The sequence below is a fragment of the Ranitomeya imitator genome, chromosome 7, assembly GCF_032444005.1.
Source record: "Ranitomeya imitator isolate aRanImi1 chromosome 7, aRanImi1.pri, whole genome shotgun sequence".
Taxonomy (NCBI): Eukaryota; Metazoa; Chordata; class Amphibia; order Anura; family Dendrobatidae; genus Ranitomeya; species Ranitomeya imitator.
In genome coordinates, this window is record NC_091288.1 from 18,721,333 (window position 1) to 18,743,777 (window position 22,445).

The 22,445-nt window shown below is 41.0% G+C and overlaps 1 protein-coding gene across 2 annotated transcripts in view; it reads left to right on the forward strand.

Moving 5' to 3' along the window:
- The window catches only part of THSD7B (thrombospondin type 1 domain containing 7B), a 452,200-nt gene that overhangs the window by 167,894 nt on the left and 261,861 nt on the right, over window positions 1-22,445 (forward strand). For both annotated transcript variants that reach the window (XM_069732875.1, XM_069732874.1), the window contains exons 5-7: window positions 5,248-5,411; window positions 18,250-18,405; window positions 18,627-18,827. In XM_069732875.1, the coding sequence (XP_069588976.1) occupies window positions 5,248-5,411; window positions 18,250-18,405; window positions 18,627-18,827 (521 nt within the window). The remainder of the gene's footprint in view (window positions 1-5,247; window positions 5,412-18,249; window positions 18,406-18,626; window positions 18,828-22,445) is intronic.

A 22,445-nucleotide genomic window follows, 5' to 3' on the forward strand; every position in this document is an offset into this window, starting at 1 on the left:
TCAACCCTATAGAAAACCTTTGGAGGGAGTTGAAAGTCCGTGTTGCCAAGCGAAAAGCCAAAAACATCACTGCTCTAGAGGAGATCTGCATGGAGGAATGGGCCAACATACCAACAACAGTGTGTGGCAACCTTGTGAAGACTTACAGAAAACGTTTGACCTCTGTCATTGCCAACAAAGGATATATTACAAAGTATTGAGATGAAATTTTGTTTCTGACCAAATACTTATTTTCCACCATAATATGCAAATAAAATGTTAAAAAAACAGACAATGTGATTTTCTGGATTTTTTTTTCTCAGTTTGTCTCCCATAGTTGAGGTCTACCTATGATGTAAATTACAGACGCCTCTCATCTTTTTAAGTGGTGGAACTTGCACTATTGCTGACTGACTAAATACTTTTTTGCCCCACTGTATCAGCAGCCAATTATTGGGCTCAGCATTCTCCTGCCTGCTACCTTGTTGTTTTTAACCCCTGCAGTCCTGTTCAGTAAAAAATAATAAAAAAAAATTCTGGGAAAACCCTTTTATCATGTCATTTATACCGCAAAAAAGAAACTGAGAAAAGAAGGGCTTTTTTCATCCAGTTCATCCCACAAAAGTTTTTTTATTACATCTTTAAGTACATTTTATAATGAATTAAATGTCTCCTTGTCCCAGAGAGGGGGAAAAAAGGGATAATAAAAAAAAAAAAAAACAGTGAAAAGTTTCGATCGTGGGAAAGGTTAACACGGAGGATTTGAAAATGGATTTTTTAATACCTGAATCATTTAAAGGGACAATACCTAATTTCTCCGTAGTCACTAAACTCGAGTGATTTCCATAGTTAGATCCCCCGTAAGTTGCAAGCAAATTCATTTGTCACCGTATCGCTTTGCTTCGTACCAGCGCAAGTGAAGAAAAACCCACCGCTACGCAATGGAGTGTTGTCGTTCTGTCAGCGTTAGAACATTTCCTTTAAATTACAGTCATTACCAGATCATCAGATTGAGCTGTTTCCTCACTTAATGACACCCTGCTGCTTGTGACTCGGAAAGCCTGCAGGTTCGCTAAAAGAAAAACTCGGCGGCAACGTTGTAATTATATGTTTGTATTAATGTTTCTCTATGAAGAAGTCTGAGAGTTATTTACTAAAGAACAAACAAGCGTTGCTGATAAAATATTAATGCCCCAGGTTCGCCGGATAGAAAAGTGAGTGAAGACTCTGTCATTAGCGGGGACTATGCCCGTCACCTCCGATCATATATTCCTTAGTGGGGATCATTATCTTTATTATATTAGTTTACAAACAGTCGCAACGTTTTCGCTGATTGCCGAAATGTATCTGAACCGGCGAGTACCCACTGAAAGCAGGAGGAAAATAGGCACTTGATACATAATTGCAAATATTAAGAAATGAGAGCTTGCTACCTGGATAGACTGAGTGCCGGCTCTTGGGGACGGCAGTGTTGGGAGGTGGATTATGTTATCGCCAGTCTCGGATTATTTACTCGCTGCACTAATTAGTAGAGTAAATACATGGAGTAACGAGCGCACATTGTTTAGCGCGGAGGCCTCGCTGCAATCACTGTAGACTGTCGCTTCCTGCAAGACCGAGTCGCCATGAATGGACATCAAAGGCGAACAATTTAAGGCCCTTTTATATGGGCCGATAATCGGTGAACGAGTGCTCAGTACGCCTTGAGTCAACCCAACAAACAAGGAAAACGTCAATTTCTAAGTGATCTGATCATTTGGGTCGCAAAGGAAGAGAACCAAGATATTCATGAATGTTCTTCCCCATACAGTTTTTGTCACCTTGTGTTAATTGTCCAGTAAACGAGCACCGATGGAATTGTATGCGATCGGCACTCGATGAAGGCCAAAATCGGCCAGTGTAAATTAAATTTAAAGTGACCCACCGCCCCCGATCTTCAATGTTACATTTGGGGATGAGTGGATCCGTGGAAGTTCGGGCTTTGGTACCCGACCGAAATTGAACCTGAACCCACATCCCATTGAAATCAAACTTTGGAGCTGGAACATCTCACTCTCCCTCCTCCCGGACTCACGAACTGTAAAATGGACTTCCAGGAGAAGTCTGTGTCCAGAGTTCACCACCGTGTCCAGTACAAAGCCCTGAACTTTACAGTTTGGGTTCTCTCCTCTCCGGTGACAATACTGACGATACATTTCTCATTCCTGCTGCCTCTGTCTCTTCGTCGGATCGGCAGCTTGTTTTTCTCTACTGTAGAGGTATGTGGAACACTGTGGAAAGTCTGAACCATGCCTCCCCTGCCTTTCCATTGATGTAGGATGGACCAACGCCGATGACGATGAAGAAAGGCAAAAGGAGGAAAAGCTTAGACTTTGCACAACTCTTTCCAGGCCTCGGTAGTGACCATTGTGGAAAAGATGAGAACGGGCTGCAAATAACAAATGCAATCAGGAGCACCAGATAATGCCGCTACATGTTGGAAATGTTGAGTCACGTTTAGTTTTTTTAAGGTCACATGGTGAGCTGGCATAGTACTGACGCATTTCACTTTTCTCCTTAGTAGGATTGAGTAAAAACACACTTTACAAGTCTGGTAACACAGTGAGCAAGTCTTCATAAGAATGTTTGTTCCTGATCATTGGCCCTACAATGCTTTCCTCGCTTGGCTGAGCAGATCGTCTATACTGTTTAAAAATCATTATTGTCTGCAGCACATCTCCATATGTAAATGGGGGGGGGGGGGAGGATGTGCTGCCAACAATTGGCACAATAAAAAGGAGTGTTTTTTCACCTGGATTGGATGCTGTCCTTCAATTCTCTTTGGACAATTGCCAAACTGTCTGGAGACCAGAGGATCACATTATGGCCCTTCACCTCCGTTAGGCCTTAAATGTGTGCAAAGCGACTCATTATATTGTCATTAGGCGTTCATAATGGATAGACATCTGCCAGTGTAAGTCCACGCTAAGAAAAATAGGCACAAAAGATTTTTTTTGTAGCAGTAACTCTGATTAGACATTTTGGGGCTAAAATTATATATAGGTCTCCAGAGGTCATTGCATTTTGCATTTCTTAGTTGTACCAGAGGCAGAGAATACTAAGGGTTTGTGGGGCTCAAAACACATTAGCCCCCATTAGACCACGATAGACTCATATCGGCCGAACCTGCCGATATCGAGAGGTCCAGCCAACAATCTAATGTGCATGCAGCTTCCAACTGTTCATCAAGGAGAATGTGGTACAAGTATGTCTGATTTCGGACTGCCAATCACTTTGATTACCCCCGGAGATAGGCTGCCAGTTGAGATGTCTGTTGGTGGCATTCTAACAGAGAACACGGGAGCACTTGGCTGAACGCTCCGATGTATGGGAGAGCTGACCGAGATGGCTGTTTGCCGAACGATCAGCCAAAGCATCGTTTGGACGACAGACAACTAATGTGTATAGCGGGTTTAAGAGTCATTGGGTCTTGCAATGTGCTTCACGTCTCTTTGTGTTGAGAGTATGTAGAAGTCAGGAGGCTTCATCCCACAACCGTATTAGGTGTTTGGCACCATTGCAGTCCTTGGAGCTTGAAATGCTTTTCACAACTTGTGTATTCGCTTTGTTTAATGTATATAGTCCAGACTGGAAACACATTTACAGCTCTTAGTAGCCCCTCTCACTATGAGTCAGTGCGGTAGATATGGCTTATTTTTCCGAGATCGTTGGAGGTCACAACGCGTTTTAGGTTTATTTCTAATGGCTGTGATGTGAATAAGAGTCAATCGAGCTTAAATTGCATTTCATGTTTATTTGTGACAGCTGTGACCAAGGTCCCATTTAGACAGGCTCTTATTTTCTGATTTTCGACCTGTCTAAGCAAGGAGCCACTCACCCCGATGAATGAAAGGCTCATTCATCGGGTGGGATGATTCTGAAGCTCGTCATTTAATGGCCGCGGTCGACCTGTCTAAATGCAGCATAAAAGTTATTGAGCTTTGAAATGGTTTCTTTGTCTCTAGAAGGAATTCGAAAAAGTCAGTGTGGCTCAAAATGCAGATGGTAGGTTTGTCTAAGGGACTCATTTACACTACCCGATCCCAGCTGTTAAATGATCAGTTACATACAAGCCAATTGGTGGTTGTTTAATGGCTTGTTTAGACTGGCTCACCAAAATTCATACAGAACATGGCGTTTTCGGCAGCACATGTGCTGCAGAGCATGATCATTTTGAAGCATCCTTAAAGGACCACTCCAGCGCTTATTTTTTTTCCAGTGTTTAGTTTAAACGTAAGCTCCTGGCCCCGGTCATGTACTTGCCTTCCGGCGGCGGCTTCACCTCTTACCGACGCTACTCCAGTCCTGCAGCACCATCTTGCGACTGTATCTTCTGGCTGGCCGGAAGTCAGAAGATACGTCACAAGCTCCCATTGCACATCTGTGAGTGCCAGAACGAGGATGTCATAGGCTTATATTGAAAAGTGACCTCTGATGCGCTCCAGTGCACCGGCAGGACCGGAGCAACACTAGAAAAGAATGAAGGGGACGACAGGTGAGTATGAGACAGCGGGCAGAGGACTTACATTTAAAGCGCCATTCCAGCAGTGAAATGAAAAAAAAAAATGCTGGAGTGGTGCTTTGAAAATCATTTCACCTGACGAACAAGTCACCCGTTCGTTGGGTGATTGCTGGCCTGTTTAGACAAGCGACATAAGTTCCCGATTGTTAATTTGTCTAAAGGAGCCCTAATAGTTCACTGTCATTTGGTGTTTTATATCTCTTTGCGTTACCTATAACTAAGGTCCCATTTATAATACTCGATTGTGACTGTTAAACAACTAACGAACAGTTATGTAAAAACCGATCAGGAAATTTTTAATAGCGGGCTTAGATAGACTGACTTCACTTCCATGCACACAGAAAGATCATTGTCACATAATAATAGTAATAATAATTTTATTTATATAGCGCCAACATATTCCGCAGCGCTTTACAAAGTATAGAGGGGATTTGTACAGACAATAGACATTACAGCATAACAATAGTCACATCATGTTATCGGCACCACAAAATGATGTGCTGCCGAGAACAATGATATTTAAGAAAGCTTAAAAACCATTTCACTTGACAAACAAGTACTTTACTTATTCGTCGGGCGACACAAATGCTCCTAGGAAAATGTCCACATTTTTACCTTCAGCGATATAACCTCTTGCAGTCCTATGAGCTTTCAGTCTTAAACAATTATTACATGTGTCACATTTTTATGTTCTTGTTTTCCTTTAGTTTTCTTTGGAAAACATCTGAATGGACAGAATGTAAGATCTCATTGCTGACGGACCAGAGCGCTGCGTCCCGTGTGGAAGATGCAACACGGTGCGGTGGTGGCGTTCAGACTCGTCAGGTGTTCTGCGCCCAACGTATCATGGAATCTGGGACAAATAAGGAAGGTCAGTGGAGTGACCGTGCATGGGTATCAATCATCATCGATTATTTCATAGATTTAAGGGTAAAGTAAGACGCAAGTCCATCGAGTCCAACCTACAACCAAACATGAGAGAGTTAACTTGTTTTTAATAATTATGGTAAAGGGATATTTTGGGGGGAAAACAAATCGTTGAGTAGGTAATAAACGTTGGATCATTTTGTTTGTAAAGCTGCGATTCCCATTAATTGTGATGTTTTATACCTAATATCATGGGCGTTCAATATTTTTGGGAAGTCAATGCTTCAAAATGTAAAGTTTCAAAATGTTACAATACTGGAATGCCAGGAGGTTTCTAAAAACATATTTTAAAATCTAAAGAACAATGAAAACCTTCAGACTTTTACGTCTTATTGATTACAGTTGTCCCAGGTATCACAAGCTCCGCATCCTTCCCCTGGATCCTCTGCCCTATGTTGTGCTCCATGTTGCATTTTGTAGGTTGCCCGAAGGGAATCTGTGACATCATCTCCCTTTTTAGGGCCCATTTAGACACCTTTGTCTTGGGATTGAGACTCTAGTCCTTTGTTTGATGTGCTCCATTATTTTTCCTTTTTTTTTGTGCATGCATTAATCCCTGCTATGTTCCACTTCAGTCGTGCTGCTGCTCATGAGATTTCTGTGTTGCCAAGTCCTTGCTGCCCGCCTGCCTTCCTTCTTGCTGCATCAATGTCTGGAGTCCGTGTACCTACCCTCACCTGTGCTTAGTGAATCAACCTCAACTGGTGTGCCTAACATTTTTCATACTTGAAACATCAAGATATTTTCAAAATAGGTTGTTGCTCTCTTTTTTTTTTTAAAGAAATGTCTACAAAAAAAATTCCAAAATTGGTTCAATGTATGAAACCATGTATTGTCTATGGGACTTGTGGAAACGGCCAAGCACATCGCTCCGTCTACACACCATGTTATATGTTGTACCTTATATCAATGTTTTTGGAAGCCACTGATCAAATTTCTAGATCTAAATTCGTAGAATAGTGGAAGCCCATGTAGTAAGTGTATGACACAGTTAATAATTCAGAGACCGTTAAACCCTCGTAGTTTCAGGGTTTTTAAATACTTGATTCACGTGGATCACTTACCTCTTGGAACTTTTTGAAAATAGTCACAAAAAGATACCATATTGGGAGCAGTTTATAACCCCATGTGTTCGTATCGTGCTGATCTCCATAAAGGAAAATGATTCAGAAAGTTTATAAGTTTAGGAAATCATTAAACCTCGGAACACTTGGTAGAAGTGAGGAACGTCAACGCAACTATAAAAAAAAAAAAGCAACTGCAGCAAAGGAAAAATGGAAAAGTGTCTTCATGTGTCCATATGCAAATTGCCTCTTCTGAGAAAAAGAGGACTTAAACTCTATAATGCCACCTGTTGGAAGTAGCGATCCTACAAGTCACAATCAACCCTTTAAACGAGTCGTGCAATATGACTTGGGATAAAGGCCAAATCAGTATCTCAATTCGCAGATTGAGATACTGATTTGGCTTTTATCTTAAGTCATATTGCACGACTCGTTTAAAGGGTTGATTGTGACTTGTAGGATCGCTACTTCCAACAGGTGGCATTATAGAGTTTAAGTCCTCTTTTTCTCAGAAGAGGCAATTTGCATATTATATTTCCCAGAGGAGCATTGCACGGCGAATAAGCCTCCTTACCTTGACAAGCCAGAGATGGTATGTCACCCTCCATAATGAATGAAATGAAATTTAGGATTATGAGACAACAATGTGGCAACATTTCATAAACGTGCCATGAAGCAGGGAAGCCTACCGGCTTGTTTCAAAAAGAACCGGTTCCCTGTACGGTGGCCCGCCGGAGCTGACTTATTTAGGAGGCATGGGTTTATGGAACATTTATGACTCTTCCAAGTAGAAAAAAAACTTTAGAGACGCCTAATTGACAATTTGGTAAAAGATAATTTTTTTTTTGAAAAATGTTTGGGTATTAATAAAGTGCCTTGCATAGATGTGGTTAAGAATGATTCTTTAACACTTTTAATGGTACGATCAAAAGTTAAATAATTGGGAGGGGGTCCCCTTGTCCCCATCTTCCTCCTTCAGCCCTGGCAGCCTGATTACATGCATGGATGACATTATCTGGACTGGTCCCACTCCCCAAGCCTGCCCCATGGAGTATCTTTGTAATTTGTTACCAATCATATCCTCAAGATCTTTGTTAGATGTTTGCATTCTAATTTGGCTTAATAATTTAAACACTGCATCCTTAAAGGGTTAATTAAGGTAATTAAAAATGCCTGCTTCTTCCAAAATGAGCACCACTCCACTCCACAGGTTGAATGTGGTGCTACATACTGTATCAGCCCCATTCACTTCAATGGGGATAAGCTGCATAGACAACCCATGGCATGGCATTTTGTATTTTGCTTTCTAGAAGAAAACAATCAAAGTTTTTATATATTTTTTTTTTCTAATTCCATACCACCCCTTTAAATGTTATAAATAATACAAGATTCACCTGTAACTGGAAAGCAATTTGTTTTGGGTGCGACAATAACATTTTCCGCATTTTCCATCCTCCATCGTCTCTTCACTGCATCTAAGCTGTGTAATTGGTTTACATTTTCCGAGCTTTGTAAGATGAAAGTAGCGATTTAACACGGTGAACGCGGCTTTAATTAAAATTGATGGCCACTGGAATAACTATTAAAGAAGAGCTGCTATGATCCATCGAGGCTTTTTTCTAATCGAAATTTTCAAATTATTAGAGCGGCGCGAGCGTGATACATAATTTGCAATGTAAACACATCTTCTCCCCAGAACCTGAGATATAGCCGTATGGGTTCATTAAATTATTCACTGCGATGTCTCCGAATAGTTTGTATTGTCAGATAAAAGGATGTTCGGAGTAATATTCCCCGATAGGAGCCGAGCGCCGCTTCTCCCTGAATCAGTGTGAATTTAATAGCAGTTTTGGCAATGGAATGTATGGATTGTGTTTGTAATCCATTGTCTCCAGATTTAGGCATGCAAATTATTTTGACAAGTTCAATTTAATAGCTGATGAAATTCACAGTTTTACTAAATTTAGAAGGTGAGACTCGGCTGAGCCATTATATTGTTTTTCTCCTTTTGGTTTTGAAGGAGATTTCATAAAGGGACCATGAAGGCAGCGAAGTATAGAGCGAGCCGAGCTGAGCAGATTGATATATCGTTTTATGAATAATAATCAGTATACCGTGTCGTTTTTTTTTTGTTTTTTTTTCATTGATTATCCCTGTACTCTTGAAGTTCAAGAGTCCGGTGGGCGGTCCCACTCAGTGATTGACATATCCCTGCTGTCAGGAGGTTTAAGAGTCCAGTGGGCGGTCCTAGTCAGTGATTGACAGCGTCTCACAAGCAGGAGAAATTGAACAGATTGATATGTAGTTTACATTCAGTAAAACCGTAATTTATTGATGAAAATGTAGGTTTGAGAGTCCGGTGGGCGGTGCAATTCGGCGACTGGCAGCATGTTATAAGCAGAAGGAATTAAGTTAGCAAAAATAGAAGATGCTTGTAAGATATAATAAATAATATGGGATCAGAGGTCGTGCACAGGATTAGAAGGATTATATAGAAAGATGATGCAAAAACAGACCATGTGCCAAAGGAATAAAGAAATGAAATACTACATTTTTTTTTAGGAGTAATATATAAAAACATACAGGTGCATCTCACAAAATTAGAATATCATCAGAAAGTTAATTTATTTCAGTTCTACAATACAAAAAGTGAAACGTATATATTATATAGCGTCATTACACACAGAGTGATCTATTTCACGTGTTTATTTCTGTTAATGTTGATGATTATGGCTTACAGCCAATGAAAACCCAAAAGTCATTATCTCAGTAAATTAGAATACTTTATAACACCAGATTTTAAAATCTGAAATGTCGTCCTACTGAAATGTATGATCAGTAAATGCGCTCAATACTTGGTCAGGGCTCCTTTGGCATCAAGTACTGCATCAATGCGGCATGGCATGGAGGCGATCAGCCTGTGGCACTGCTGAGGGTTTATGGAAGCCCAGGTTGCTTTGATAGCAGCCTACAGCTCGTCTGCATTGTTGGGTCTGGTGTCTCCTCTTCCTCTTGACAATACTCCATAGCGTTGAGGTCAGGCGAGTTTGCTGCCAATGAAGCCCAGTGATACTGTTGTTTTTACACCAGGTATTGGTACTTTTGGCAGTGTGGACAGGGGCCAAGTCCTGCTGGAGAATGAAATGTCCATCTCCTTAAAGCTTGTCAGCAGAAGGAAGCATGAAGTGCTCTGATATCTCCTGGTAGACGGCTGCGCTGACTTTGGTCCTGATAAAACACAGTGGACCTACACCAGCAGATGACATGGCTCCCCAAAGCATCGCCCCCTACGCGCGTTTCAGCGCTTGTCGTATTCCGGGAATGCGTCGTGTTTCTATATGATCCTTCTAATCCTGTGCGCGACCTCTGATCCCATATTATTTATGTTCTATTTCTGCTAACTTAATTCCTTCTGCTTATAACATGCTGCCAATCACTGAGTAGGACCGCCCACCGGACTCTCAAACCTACGGAGGCGGTTGCAGGGGGAATTTAAGTAGAATGACATATAGTTTTATGAAAACAGGTTCCGTATCCTAGTAATGTATTGATTGAAATGATTGCTGTCTGGGGGTTTGAGTCCATTAGGTGTTCGTCTCAATTAATGATTGACAGCATAGTATTAATAAGGAGGAATTGAGCAGATTGATATTTAGTTTTATGAAAACAGATTCAATATAACTTGTAATGTATTAATATCCCTGCTGTCAGGGGGGTTGAAGAGTCCAGTAGGCGGTCCTACGCTGTGATAGCTGTCAATAGATGTCTCTATTTCCTTACAAAGAAGGCTGTCAATCAAAAAAGGAGTTAATTCTGTCGGCTCAGGAATCCATATCCAGTGATAACATTGAGCAATTTCGTTTGAGTAGAAACATAGCAGCACCCCTTTTTACAAGAGGGGACAACGGGTGACAGATGGAATCAGCCCTGCATCCTCCGTGTGAGCGGCACAAGAACGTCAATATTCCTCCACTACAAACAGTGAATCTAAAAACCGTGTACGTTTACAATATCACTCAGCTTTATTGGCTGAAAACTGTCCTGTCCTAGTCCTGCTCACACAGCTGCTGCTTTGTTACAATGTATCACGGTAAGAAAGAACAGGATTCATGGATATCTATGTAAAAAAAAAATAGATTTAAAGGAGTTATGAGAAGAAACATTGCCCACTGCCTATATTTTACCTATAAAATGGAGCCTCAGATATAAAAAAAAAATAAATTTGCAAATCAAAATAATTCAGGAGTCCCCGATAAATCGCACATAGATGACCGCTACGACCCCCGACTAATAAAGCTCCGTAAGTGACATATGCGTCGTTGTCATTTCCTTGCGAAATCCTGAAATGTCGCTAAGCGCTGGAAATAATTACATTTGTGCGACTGGCAAATGACTGGTTCATTTCCACGGCCGTCCTTCCTGGGAGATCGCTCCCTCGGAGAAAGGAGATATAACTTTATAACCCAATTTATTATCCCCAGACGGTGAAAATGAAGAGAAAATGATTGCAAATGGCAGAACGCAGACTATTGGCAGAACATTGATGTCATTTAATCCGATGCTCGGCGGATCGGGGGCTGATATCTCCCGGGCCGAGATTAGAGATGCAAACAAGGCGGTTTTTATGGAGGCGCAGATCGATCACCGGAACAGGGCAATGTAAATATTCGGGATCTGTGAGATGGAGAATAGTAAGATATCTCCACGCGCTGGGAACCGTGGTTTCCGGAGAATTTCTTTCATAATCATAGTTCAGTGAGAGGACCACACTGCAAATATTAATATGGGGCCCCCGATGGTACCAGGACACCTATAGCAAAAAACTGCAACTGTTTCTTCATCTCCTTTCCATAACCCTTGGGACACAGCGCTCTGAGGACGTCTGCACACAACGTTTTTAGCAGATGGGCAAGAAATAATGAAGTTTTCAAGCAGAAACTGATTCAGGAAATAATAGCGTTTTATTTACTTAAAGGGTTTGTCTACTACTGGGACAACCCATTCTTAAACTAAATGTTTGCCCCCCAATAAAATAAAAAAAGCTATACTCTCCTCCCGTGTTGGCGCCGTTCCAGCGAAGGTTCCGGAGCTCTCGTGCGGTGTTGTGACAGTGACTGAAGAATTCTCAGTTAACGCGTTCCAGAGCCAGCGATAGTCTGTGCAACAAAAGAAGCAAATGGTGCACATTTTTTTAACAAAACCTAATTGCAACATTTTTAAGTCCCAATTGCATGCATTTAAGTCCCTTTTAACCCCTTAACAAGCTGAGCCTGCAACTTTCCTGGCAGATGATGGCTGTGATAACCAGCCATCATCTGCCTATAACAGCCGCGGGTGGAGCAGAGCTGTTAACCCGACAAATGCCACTGTCAATCTGAGACTGGGCCATTGACAGCACACCGGCAAGAGGGCGCGCTCTTCTAACTGCTCCTCAGTGCTCCCGCAATGTGATCGCGAGGTGCCGATGGGTTTCCGTGACAGTCAGGGGTCTGCTGAAGACCCTCGTGCCTGTTATCACGGTACTCCTGTGAAGGCTATGTACGGCACAAGCGATCAGATGATCACAGGTTTCCCTAAGGGGATTAACAAATAGTGAAAAGTTAAAAAAAAAAAAAAAAATCTGAAATAAAAGAAAATAAAAGTTCAAATCACTCCCCTTTTCCCCCATTAAAAATTAAGAAATAAATAAACTCACCCTGCAAAAAAAAAAAAAAAAAAAAGTCATATGGCTATGTGAACGGAAAAATTAAAAAGTTATGACACAAAATAATCGCTTGTGTTATGGGGTTAAGGGAACCATTTTAGAAGGTAAAAAGGGATCAAGACGGAGGACAGCACAGTAGAAGCACAGTAACATGATAATAGCCTGTGTTCCAATAGATGGGGAATGTTTTTTCATTTTTTTTTTCTGGACTGCTCCTTTGAGAGACCATGTTGCCCCCGGCGCATCATCTATGCTGAGATAACGAGCTTTATACATATATTAAATATACATAGAAGATAATTGGTCGGAGTTTCAGCTACCGATTCCATATTCCAGCTCCACTTACACTTATTGGTAATTATGAGAACTTTGAGTCAAATTAATGGTTTTGCTTGGATCGGAGTCGGACCATTTAGATACATCTGGGCTGTTATCATCTCAATTTTACAAGTATGTAATTGCTCCCGATGCCGGAAGCGTATGCGCCTATTATTACTAATTCTGCATGTGCTCAGTCTTAGAAGCATCTAGAAGTATTTTTAAGTAGTTTTTCCGTTTTGTTCCTTTGTCTGAGACCCAAGCGGCAATGAGTCCCAGCGTATTGTGCTGCCGTACGATAATATCCTGCAAAATTATATCAATTAGGGAGAAATTTCCTATCCGCTCCCTTGGGGCCCGTTCTGGTATTATTATGTAATTGCTATATAGGGATAATCCAGTAATAAGGGGTTTTTTTTCGCATGAACTGTCCAGACGCTTTTTGCTGGTGGCTGCAGAATTTCTTATGAGGTTGTAAATAAAGAAGGGAGAAAGTTCACTCAAAGTTTTAATAACTAGAAGGCACGTTGCTGCTGCCCTGATGTAACCTATTTGTACAGTTCCTTGCCTTCTTGGAAAGAATATATCCCCCAGACGGCATCGGACGGGGCGTCATATTATACGGTTATTAATCAGCTAAACAAAATATTAATTAGGGCACTTCTGTGGATGGGGCCCAAGTGGGATCCTATTCCATACAAAACTTGGAGAAAACTTGGCACTTGGGTAAATGATGACACAAGGGAATTGTATTGTGCGTAGGCGATCCAAAATGAAGAGCACGTTTCGGTCATACAAGGACCTTCATCAGTTAGACTGCACATAAGGAACAAAAAACAGGTATGTACACATCAATCAACCAAAATGAAAATCCGCTATAGAAACGGGGTAATGTAACAAATGGAAACGGGGTAATGCAACAAATAGAAACGGGGTAATGTAACAAATGGAAACGGGGTAATGTAACAAATAGATACGGGGTAATGCAACAAATAGAAACGGGGTAATGTAACAAATAGAAACGGGGTAATGTAACAAATGGAAACGGGGTAATGTAACAAATAGATACGGGGTGATGTAACAAATGGAAACGGGGTAATGTAACAAATAGAAACGGGGTAATGTAACAAATGGAAACGGGGTAATGCAACAAATAGAAACGGGGTAATGTAACAAATGGAAACGGGGTAATGTAACAAATAGAAACGGGGTAATGTAACAAATGGAAACGGGGTAATGCAACAAATAGAAACGGGGTAATGTAACAAATGGAAACGGGGTAATGTAACAAATAGATACGGGGTAATGCAACAAATAGAAACGGGGTAATGTAACAAATAGAAACGGGGTAATGTAACAAATAGATACGGGGTAATGCAACAAATAGAAACGGGGTAATGTAACAAATAGAAACGGGGTAATGTAACAAATGGAAATGGGGTAATGCAACAAATAGAAATGGGGTAATGTAACAAATAGAAACGGGGTAATGCAACAAATAGAAACGGGGTAATGCAACAAATAGAAACGGGGTAATGCAACAAATAGAAACGGGGTAATGCAACAAATAGAAACGGGGTAATGCAACAAATAGAAACGGGGTAATGCAACAAATAGAAACGGGTAATGCAACAAATAGAAACGGGGTAATGCAACAAATAGAAACGGGGTAATGCAACAAATAGAAACGGGGTAATGCAACAAATGGAAATGGGGTAATGCAACAAATGGAAATGGGGTAATGCAACAAATAGAAACGGGGTAATGCAACAAATAGAAACGGGGTAATGTAACAAATAGAAACGGGGTAATGCAACAAATAGAAACGGGGTAATGCAACAAATAGAAACGGGGTAATGCAACAAATAGAAACGGGGTAATGCAACAAATAGAAACGGGGTAATGTAACAAATAGAAACGGGGTAATGTAACAAATAGAAATGGGGTAATGCAACAAATAGAAACGGGGTAATGTAACAAATAGAAACGGGGTAATGTAACAAATAGAAATGGGGTAATGCAACAAATAGAAACGGGGTAATGTAACAAATAGAAACGGGGTAATGTAACAAATAGAAACGGGGTAATGCAACAAATAGAAACGAGGTAATGCAACAAATAGAAACGGGGTAATGCAACAAATAGAAACGGGGTAATGTAACAAATAGAAATGCGGTAATGCAACAAATAGAAACGGGGTAATGCAACAAATAGAAACGGGGTAATGCAACAAATAGAAACGGGGTAATGCAACAAATAGAAACGGGGTAATGTAACAAATAGAAATGGGGTAATGCAACAAATGGAAACGGGGTAATGCAACAAATAGAAACGGGGTAATGCAACAAATAGAAACGGGGTAATGCAACAAATAGAAACGGGGTAATGCAACAAATAGAAACGGGGTAATGTAACAAATAGAAATGGGGTAATGCAACAAATAGAAACGGGGTAATGCAACAAATAGAAACGGGGTAATGCAACAAATAGAAACGGGGTAATGTAACAAATAGAAACGGGGTAATGCAACAAATAGAAACGGGGTAATGCAACAAATAGAAACGGGGTAATGCAACAAATAGAAACGGGGTAATGTAACAAATAGAAACGGGGTAATGCAACAAATAGAAATGGGGTAATGCAACACATAGAAACGGGGTAATGCAACAAATAGAAACGGGGTAATGCAACAAATAGAAGCGGGGTAATGTAACAAATTGAAATGGGGTAATGCAACACATAGAAACGGGGTAATGCAACAAATCTCCAATTTACTAAGGAAGCAGAAATATAATGTGCCCAAACAGCAGGAAAGGGGAAGAAATGAAAAATAAAATACAGGTAACCAATTTTTAATTTTTTACCCCTTTTTTCCTTTCATTCTTGGCTGACCTTCTGATAACTGATATTGGCTATTCCCCTGACTTTTCTTAGTCATCTGATTTTTATTTTTATTTTTTTTACAGTTTTTGACACCAAAATTATTACACTTGCTCTTCTTCTATTTCTTGCTCAAACTTGCCATCAGATACTTTGTGGGTGCAGCCCAGGAGGCCCTAAATTCAGATTTCTTTTTGACTCTTCTTTTGGCTGCTCTTCTGGTCCCTGATCTTGGCTCTTCCCCTGACTTTGCCTGGTCACCTAATTTTTGTCCCATTTTCACCACCCTAACTTTTGCATTTCTCTTTTTACCACTCCTCTCTCAAACTAGCTATTAGCTACTTTGTGGATGCAACACAGGGGGCCCCTGATGTAACTTCTGATCTCAGTATAGGTCAGGGTACCTCGGGAACCCGTTAAGCGGATTTACATGTGCCAGGTCTGTCCAATGTCGCCATTTTTAACTGACTGCCCTATACAGACCCATGTAGCAAATATCTTCTGTGCTCTAGTAAGCAATGTAAAAACTGCAGGATTTGGTAATTTTTGAAATTCTCAAGATTTATAAAATACAATTGGTTTCCAATTCCCTGGCGTCCGATCACCTTGCTCAGTTGACTGTTCCTCCTAATTGCATCACATCTTTTTATTTCATGCCAGTTGTGATTTTCCTATTGCAGGAAGTTTATAGTAATTGCCCAGGATGGTTCAGTTTAGTAAGTTTAGAAAAAAAAAAAATCAGCCCTGGAGTCGAGCGTCGCTGATTTAGAATAGATAAATGTTGCAGATATGGTGAATGTCAAGTTGTTGCTGCATTTTCAGAGCTTTAGATGGATGAATAAATGGTTGCAAAGTCCCAATCCTCAGCCCTGTTGTTTGTAGAGAACGTCTCTTCTTATCAAGACAAAGCTTCACTTTCCTCATGGAGAGAAATGAGAAGTTCCCCGGCTCAGATGTGGTTTTTTTATCTTACAGAAAATACACTGAACGGATTCTAAACAATTTTATGTTTTCTTATGGCCGCCAACCAACCACGCTTTTATTATCTGGATGGAAGATGGATAATGCCCGCTTAGGAAAATGTTTTTAGATGCTGATTTTTGATCCTTTACTTTCAAAAATTAGACTAAGCATGAAAATTGACAATCTCACCGCTGACTACACTGTCTGGAAGAATAGCAATGACTATGTTCTCAGATATATAGAATGATATGTACAGAAAATGGAAAATATACCATAAGGGTTTACAAAAATAAAGACCCCTATAGGCAGTGGCATAACCTGAAACTCGTGGGCCCTACTGCAAATGCTCTAACGAGGCCCCCAATTATAGCAAATCTTTAATAGTATTGGTCTTTTTATATGGGCCGAAGTGACCTTTTTTGGGCCCTATAGGCTCCAGGGCCTGAGTGTGATTGCATCCCCTGTACCTATTGTACTAATGCCCCTGTCTATAGGCAATATTATAACCAGCATCATTGGCAAATAGGAAAGGAACAGGGTCTCAAGTGCCGCTGACTGCAAGTAGCAATCCTAGAAGTCAACATTGACATTTAAAGAGCCAAACCAGAATCTCGGTATGCATTCAGCTGTTTTGGAGTTTTTGCCCCTCTTCAGAAAGGCAAGTCATGTGGCGCAGGTTTTTAAAGGGTCAATATTAACGCATAGGATTGCTGCTCCCAATAGATGGCGCTAGAGGCTCCGTCCTATTTGCTAGAGATGAATTAATTGATTTTGCTACAAAATTTAGCTCGAATCCAAATTTTAGGGGATTTGATTTCAGCAAATTCTGAGATCATAGATATATAAAACAATAAACTCATGTACAACCTCCCCTCCCTTACACGTCCCACAGACGCCGCTCCTCTTCCTTCTTCTTGTCCGTCTGGATTTCCGGCGACAGCGCTGATGACTAGGAAAGATGCCGGCACATGACGCACATCAATGTAGAGAAGCCGATCGTAGGAAGGAAGAGAAGTGGTGCTACAGGTACGCGGAGGTCCAAAGATTGGGGACAATAGTTTGGTTTTGAACCCCAGCGTCAGAATTTGCTCAAATCAAATCCACCAAAATTTGGATTCTAGCAAAATTTGTAGCAAATTTGTTTCTTTTTAGAACAGATTCACTCATCTCTAATAGAAAGGACAGGTTTTCGATTGCCATCTATTGGAAGCAGCAATCGTGTAAGTCTATATGGAGCCTTTTAAAGCCCCTCAACATATAACTTGCCCTTCCGGAGAGGGGCAAAAACACCAAAATAGAGGATTTTTTTGTCATCCCTTCCTAGCAGATTCGATTTGCACTAAACTTATTCGATGTTGAATTGAGCAGATCTGCTAAAAACAATTTTTGGGGAAATTTGCTCATTAATAATTTGCATGTCATATTTCCCAGGAAGCATTGCATGGCCTGTAATAAGGCCTCCAGTGCCAGATAGGCAGTTTCTTTACGGAGGAACTTCATCCTGTAAATCAGCATTAGGACACAATTCTCTGTCCAGAATTGTATGATCCTGAGAACAGGGAAATTTTAGCCGTGGATGCTCTTATGTGGCTGATGAATTGTATGTGATATTGACAGCAAATGCTTATTGGGGTGGTGGCACGGTGGGGGGCATCCGATGCCAGAAGGCTTCTCATCCACAAACTGTTATAAATAGGGGACTGACCTGTTATCAAAATTTCCCACCGAGGTCTAGAATCTTACGCCTCTGAGACAAAAGCTCTGTTGCGTATAAACCCTCGTAATTACCAAGGATGTGAATCCGGAAAGGTTTCTATATTTTAAGTATCACGATTTTGTCTCGTCTTGCTTAGTGTTCAGACCCTCGGAGCTGGAGTTTTGTGAGAAGTCGGCACCATCGACTGTTCAGCTGTGCAACGTCCCCTGCCCGTCAAATTGCCTGCTGACTCCGTGGACAGAATGGGGGCCATGTAGACATGAAAATTGTCTGGAGCCTCATGGGAGAAAAGGTTTGTTTTTTCTTTTAATTCTTTTCTCTGTTAAAAAAAAAAAATTAAAAAGTATTGATTTGTGTATGCAAACACCATAAAAAAAGCCCAAGAATTATCATTAACCTGGACAACAGCCCATAAGTGGAACATTTTGATACATTTCAAAATTTGATGCAATTTATTCTCAGATATAATGTATTTATTAATTGGATGGAATTTTCAATTTTTTTTTTCTCCAGGTTTTAAATTCAGAAGAAGAGAAGTTGTAGCGGAGCCCAAAACAACGGCTGGAAGCTGTCCCCATCTAGTAGAATCGGTCCCATGCGAGGACCCCGTGTGCTATCGGTGGGAGGTATCAGGACAGTTAAACTGCGTGCCCGAAAATGGAGAATGTGGACATGGAAAATACGACATAAACACAACGTGCCTGGGGGAGAATGGTGAGTATCCGGGTCATTATCATTCTCTGGGTTGTGGTGTCTGTGTAATAGAAAGTGCTCATCATCCATTGTGGAGATCCAGCTGAAAAAAAAAATGTTTTCAGGCTCAGACAACCCCTTTAAGTGTCTTCGCCTGTCAACTTTCATAAGTAAAAGGGTTATATCAGCTTGTGGATAAAGTAATGTTTCTGTTCACTGTCAGCATGCAGATATCTGGAAAATGGTGAAGAACACAAAGGATATTAGAATTTTGAAACTTTTCAATATAGGATGAATAAGGATCATTCACATAAAACTGATCACTTGGAGCAGCGCAGCATCGTGCTGAGCCATTTTGGCTCCTGGTAGCAGATCCTAAGCTTCTGTATTTGTTTTCTGGTCCTGCATTGTCTTTTTAGCTTTTATATTCATCTGATGTTGGAGTCGTACACCATATGCGGAATTATTGGTATTATTTGTATTTTTGATTAATTTTATTGTTTATAACTCCGGTGCTGTAATCAACCCTAAAGGTTAATAAACCTGAAACTTGAATAAGTAAGAAAGTAACAGTGCAGTTTTGTCTTTCTTAGGAGAATATTTCTATGTGCAGAGGTCTGGATACACATGATGAGAGCATTATACTGCCTCTGTACAAATCCCTAGTTAGACCGCACATGGAGTACTGTGTCCAGTTTTGGGCACCGGTGCTCAGGAAGGATATAATGGAACTAGAGAGAGTACAAAGGAGGGCAACAAAATTAATAAAGGGGATGGGAGAACTACAATACCCAGATACATTAGCGAAATTAGGATTATTTAATCTAGAAAAAAGACGACTGAGGGGCGATCTAATAACCATGTATAAGTATATAAGGGGACAATACAAATATCTCGCTGAGGATCTGTTTATACCAAGGAAGGTGACGGGCACAAGGGGGCATTCTTTGCGTCTGGAGGAGAGAAGGTTTTTCCACCAACATAGAAGAGGATTCTTTACTGTTAGGGCAGTGAGAATCTGGAATTGCTTGCCTGAGGAGGTGGTGATGGCGAACTCAGTCGAGGGGTTCAAGAGAGGCCTGGATGTCTTCCTGGAGCAGAACAATATTGTATCATACAATTATTAGGTTCTGTAGAAGGACGTAGATCTGGGGATTTATTATGATGGAATATAGGCTGAACTGGATGGACAAATGTCTTTTTTCGGCCTTACTAACTATGTTACTATGTTACTATGTATTAGGCAACTAAATGAAAAACGTGAATTTTCCATCTCAATTTTTTACTTTCATTTGTTACAGTGAGAATAATAATCAAGTAGCTCAATGTAAAAAATACATTTAACATTTCCAAAAAAATTTCAGTGACTGGTCTAGTAATATATGTAGTAATATGGCTGCCCTTCTTCTTAGTAACAGTGATTATCTCCATCCATGCATGGAGTCTGTCAGTATCTTCATCTTTTTGGGCAGCATGACCCTCAGCCACAAACACTGATCAGAGAGGCGACTGTTCTCCTTCACCGTACATCTACCATGTAAGAAGGGCCACAAGTTCTCACCAGGGTTTAGATCCGGTGAGGATGGGGTCGGGACATTATTCTCCATATTTAAGGCCCAGAACAGAGGAGACCTCGATGCTGTGATGGACCCTCATCCTGCAGAACAATCCTGGTTTTCTGGAGAGATGTAGACTATTTATTTCCTTCTCCACTGCTGGATGAAACATCGTCAGGAGGTTTAGGAGGTGATTTTGAGTCCATCTTCAATCTGAAAAGGTCCAACTTGCTCCTCTTTAATAATCCCACCTCGCTGGTGACTGAGTGGAAGTGGAGGTCTGTGCTCGATACTAATCCACCCACGGCCCGTCCATCCGCTCCGTCCACAGTCGTCTCATCTCATCAAGCTATAAAACTTGTGAACAATCTGTATCAGATATTTCTTGGCCCAATCCTGACCTTTCTCTTTTGTGTCTTATTCAGTGGTGGTCGGACTCAGCCTCCTCACCTCGGCCTTGTCTCTGAGCACTGAACACCTTGTACTTCTGTGTCTGGCTCAGAGGTGGTCGGGCTCAGCCTCCTCACCTCGGCAGTCTCTCTGAGCACTGAATACCTTGTACTTCTGGCTTCCAGGGAGGCTACAGCCCTGGAATATGGCAGCACTGGAGGATAATTTTGCTTCCCGTCTGATTCTTCTTGTATGTTTAGCTGGTTTTCTGCAGTGTTTTTTTCTCAATACCTATTTTGCGCCCTGGTGTATTTGCAAAAAACTTTTGCTGGTTCTGTGATCGCCACAATATCTTGGCGATTTCCACATGCAATCAGCATTCAGGTTTATGCAGCACAGTCGGAGGAAAACCTGCAGAAAATGGTGATCTGGTCACAATACTCACTGCCTGATAATTCTGCACAGTGTGCACAGGACGTCCAAAGTTACCACCATCTAATGCACCATAAATCGGTCGTTAGTGCCAAGGGCGGACATCCCGTTCCTGGCGCTGTGGGATAACATAAGGTTAATCCTGTCCCCTACACTTCCATCCTCAGAGCGCTGGTACAGAACAGATTTTGATTAACGATTGTCCTGGGATTCAGCACGTTGCTTATTATCATGGCAGGGGTTACTGATATATGTAATAAAATAGAATTACTTTCAGCCGGCTGCTAGGACGCCTGCCCCCATATATATTGTGGTTTATGTCTAACTCCGCTCGGTGCATGAAATCAGGAATTTTACACTTTCCACAACACGATGAATATATTTTGCATTCCGCAACTTTGAAAAAAAAAAGTTTGATGCATGTGGAGATGTGATAGGTCAAGATAAAAGATTACAAATACAAAATAGATTTTAGATAATTATCTACCAAACCCCCCAGATTTCACCACAAGCATCCGCTGATCATAAAGTGTATATGAGAATGTCCCGACTCGAAAGAAAGAAGGAACGGTGCCCTGAGAACTTGTCAATGTCAAGGGTGAACTGAGCACCATTTGCTTAATAGAGCAAGATTGTTTTCTTGAAAATCATATCTAAGAAAACTAGTCTGCAATAATGATATTTTTTTCAGGGCTAGGTCCCCTTCAGTGACTTGCGAAAGTATTCACCTCAATTGCCATTTTACCTATTTTGTTTTACAACCTGTGTTTAAATATATTTGTAATCCGATTTGTGTGCGATGCATCAGCACTAAATAGTCTAAGTTGGAGAAAAATATAGGCATAAATGAAATCTATCGGATCAAATAGCCAAAAATTGGCATGTGCATATGTATTCACCCCTTTTGCAGTGAAGTCCCTAAAAATCTCTGGTGCAAGCAATTCCCTTCACAAGTCCCATGCTAAGTGACAGGACATCTGTGCAATCTAAGTGTCACGTGTCTGTCACTATATACACTTTACCTTTTCTGAAAGGTCACAGAGGCTGCAACACCACTAACAAGAGGCACCACTAACCAAACCCCATGAAGACCAAGGAGGCCTCCAAACACCACCATGAAGACCAAGGGATCTCCAAACAACAACACGAAGACCGAGGAGATCTCTAAACAACACCATCAAGACCAAGGAAATCTCCAAACAACACCATGAAGACCAAGGAGATCTCCAAACAACACCATGAAGACCAAGGAGATCTCCAA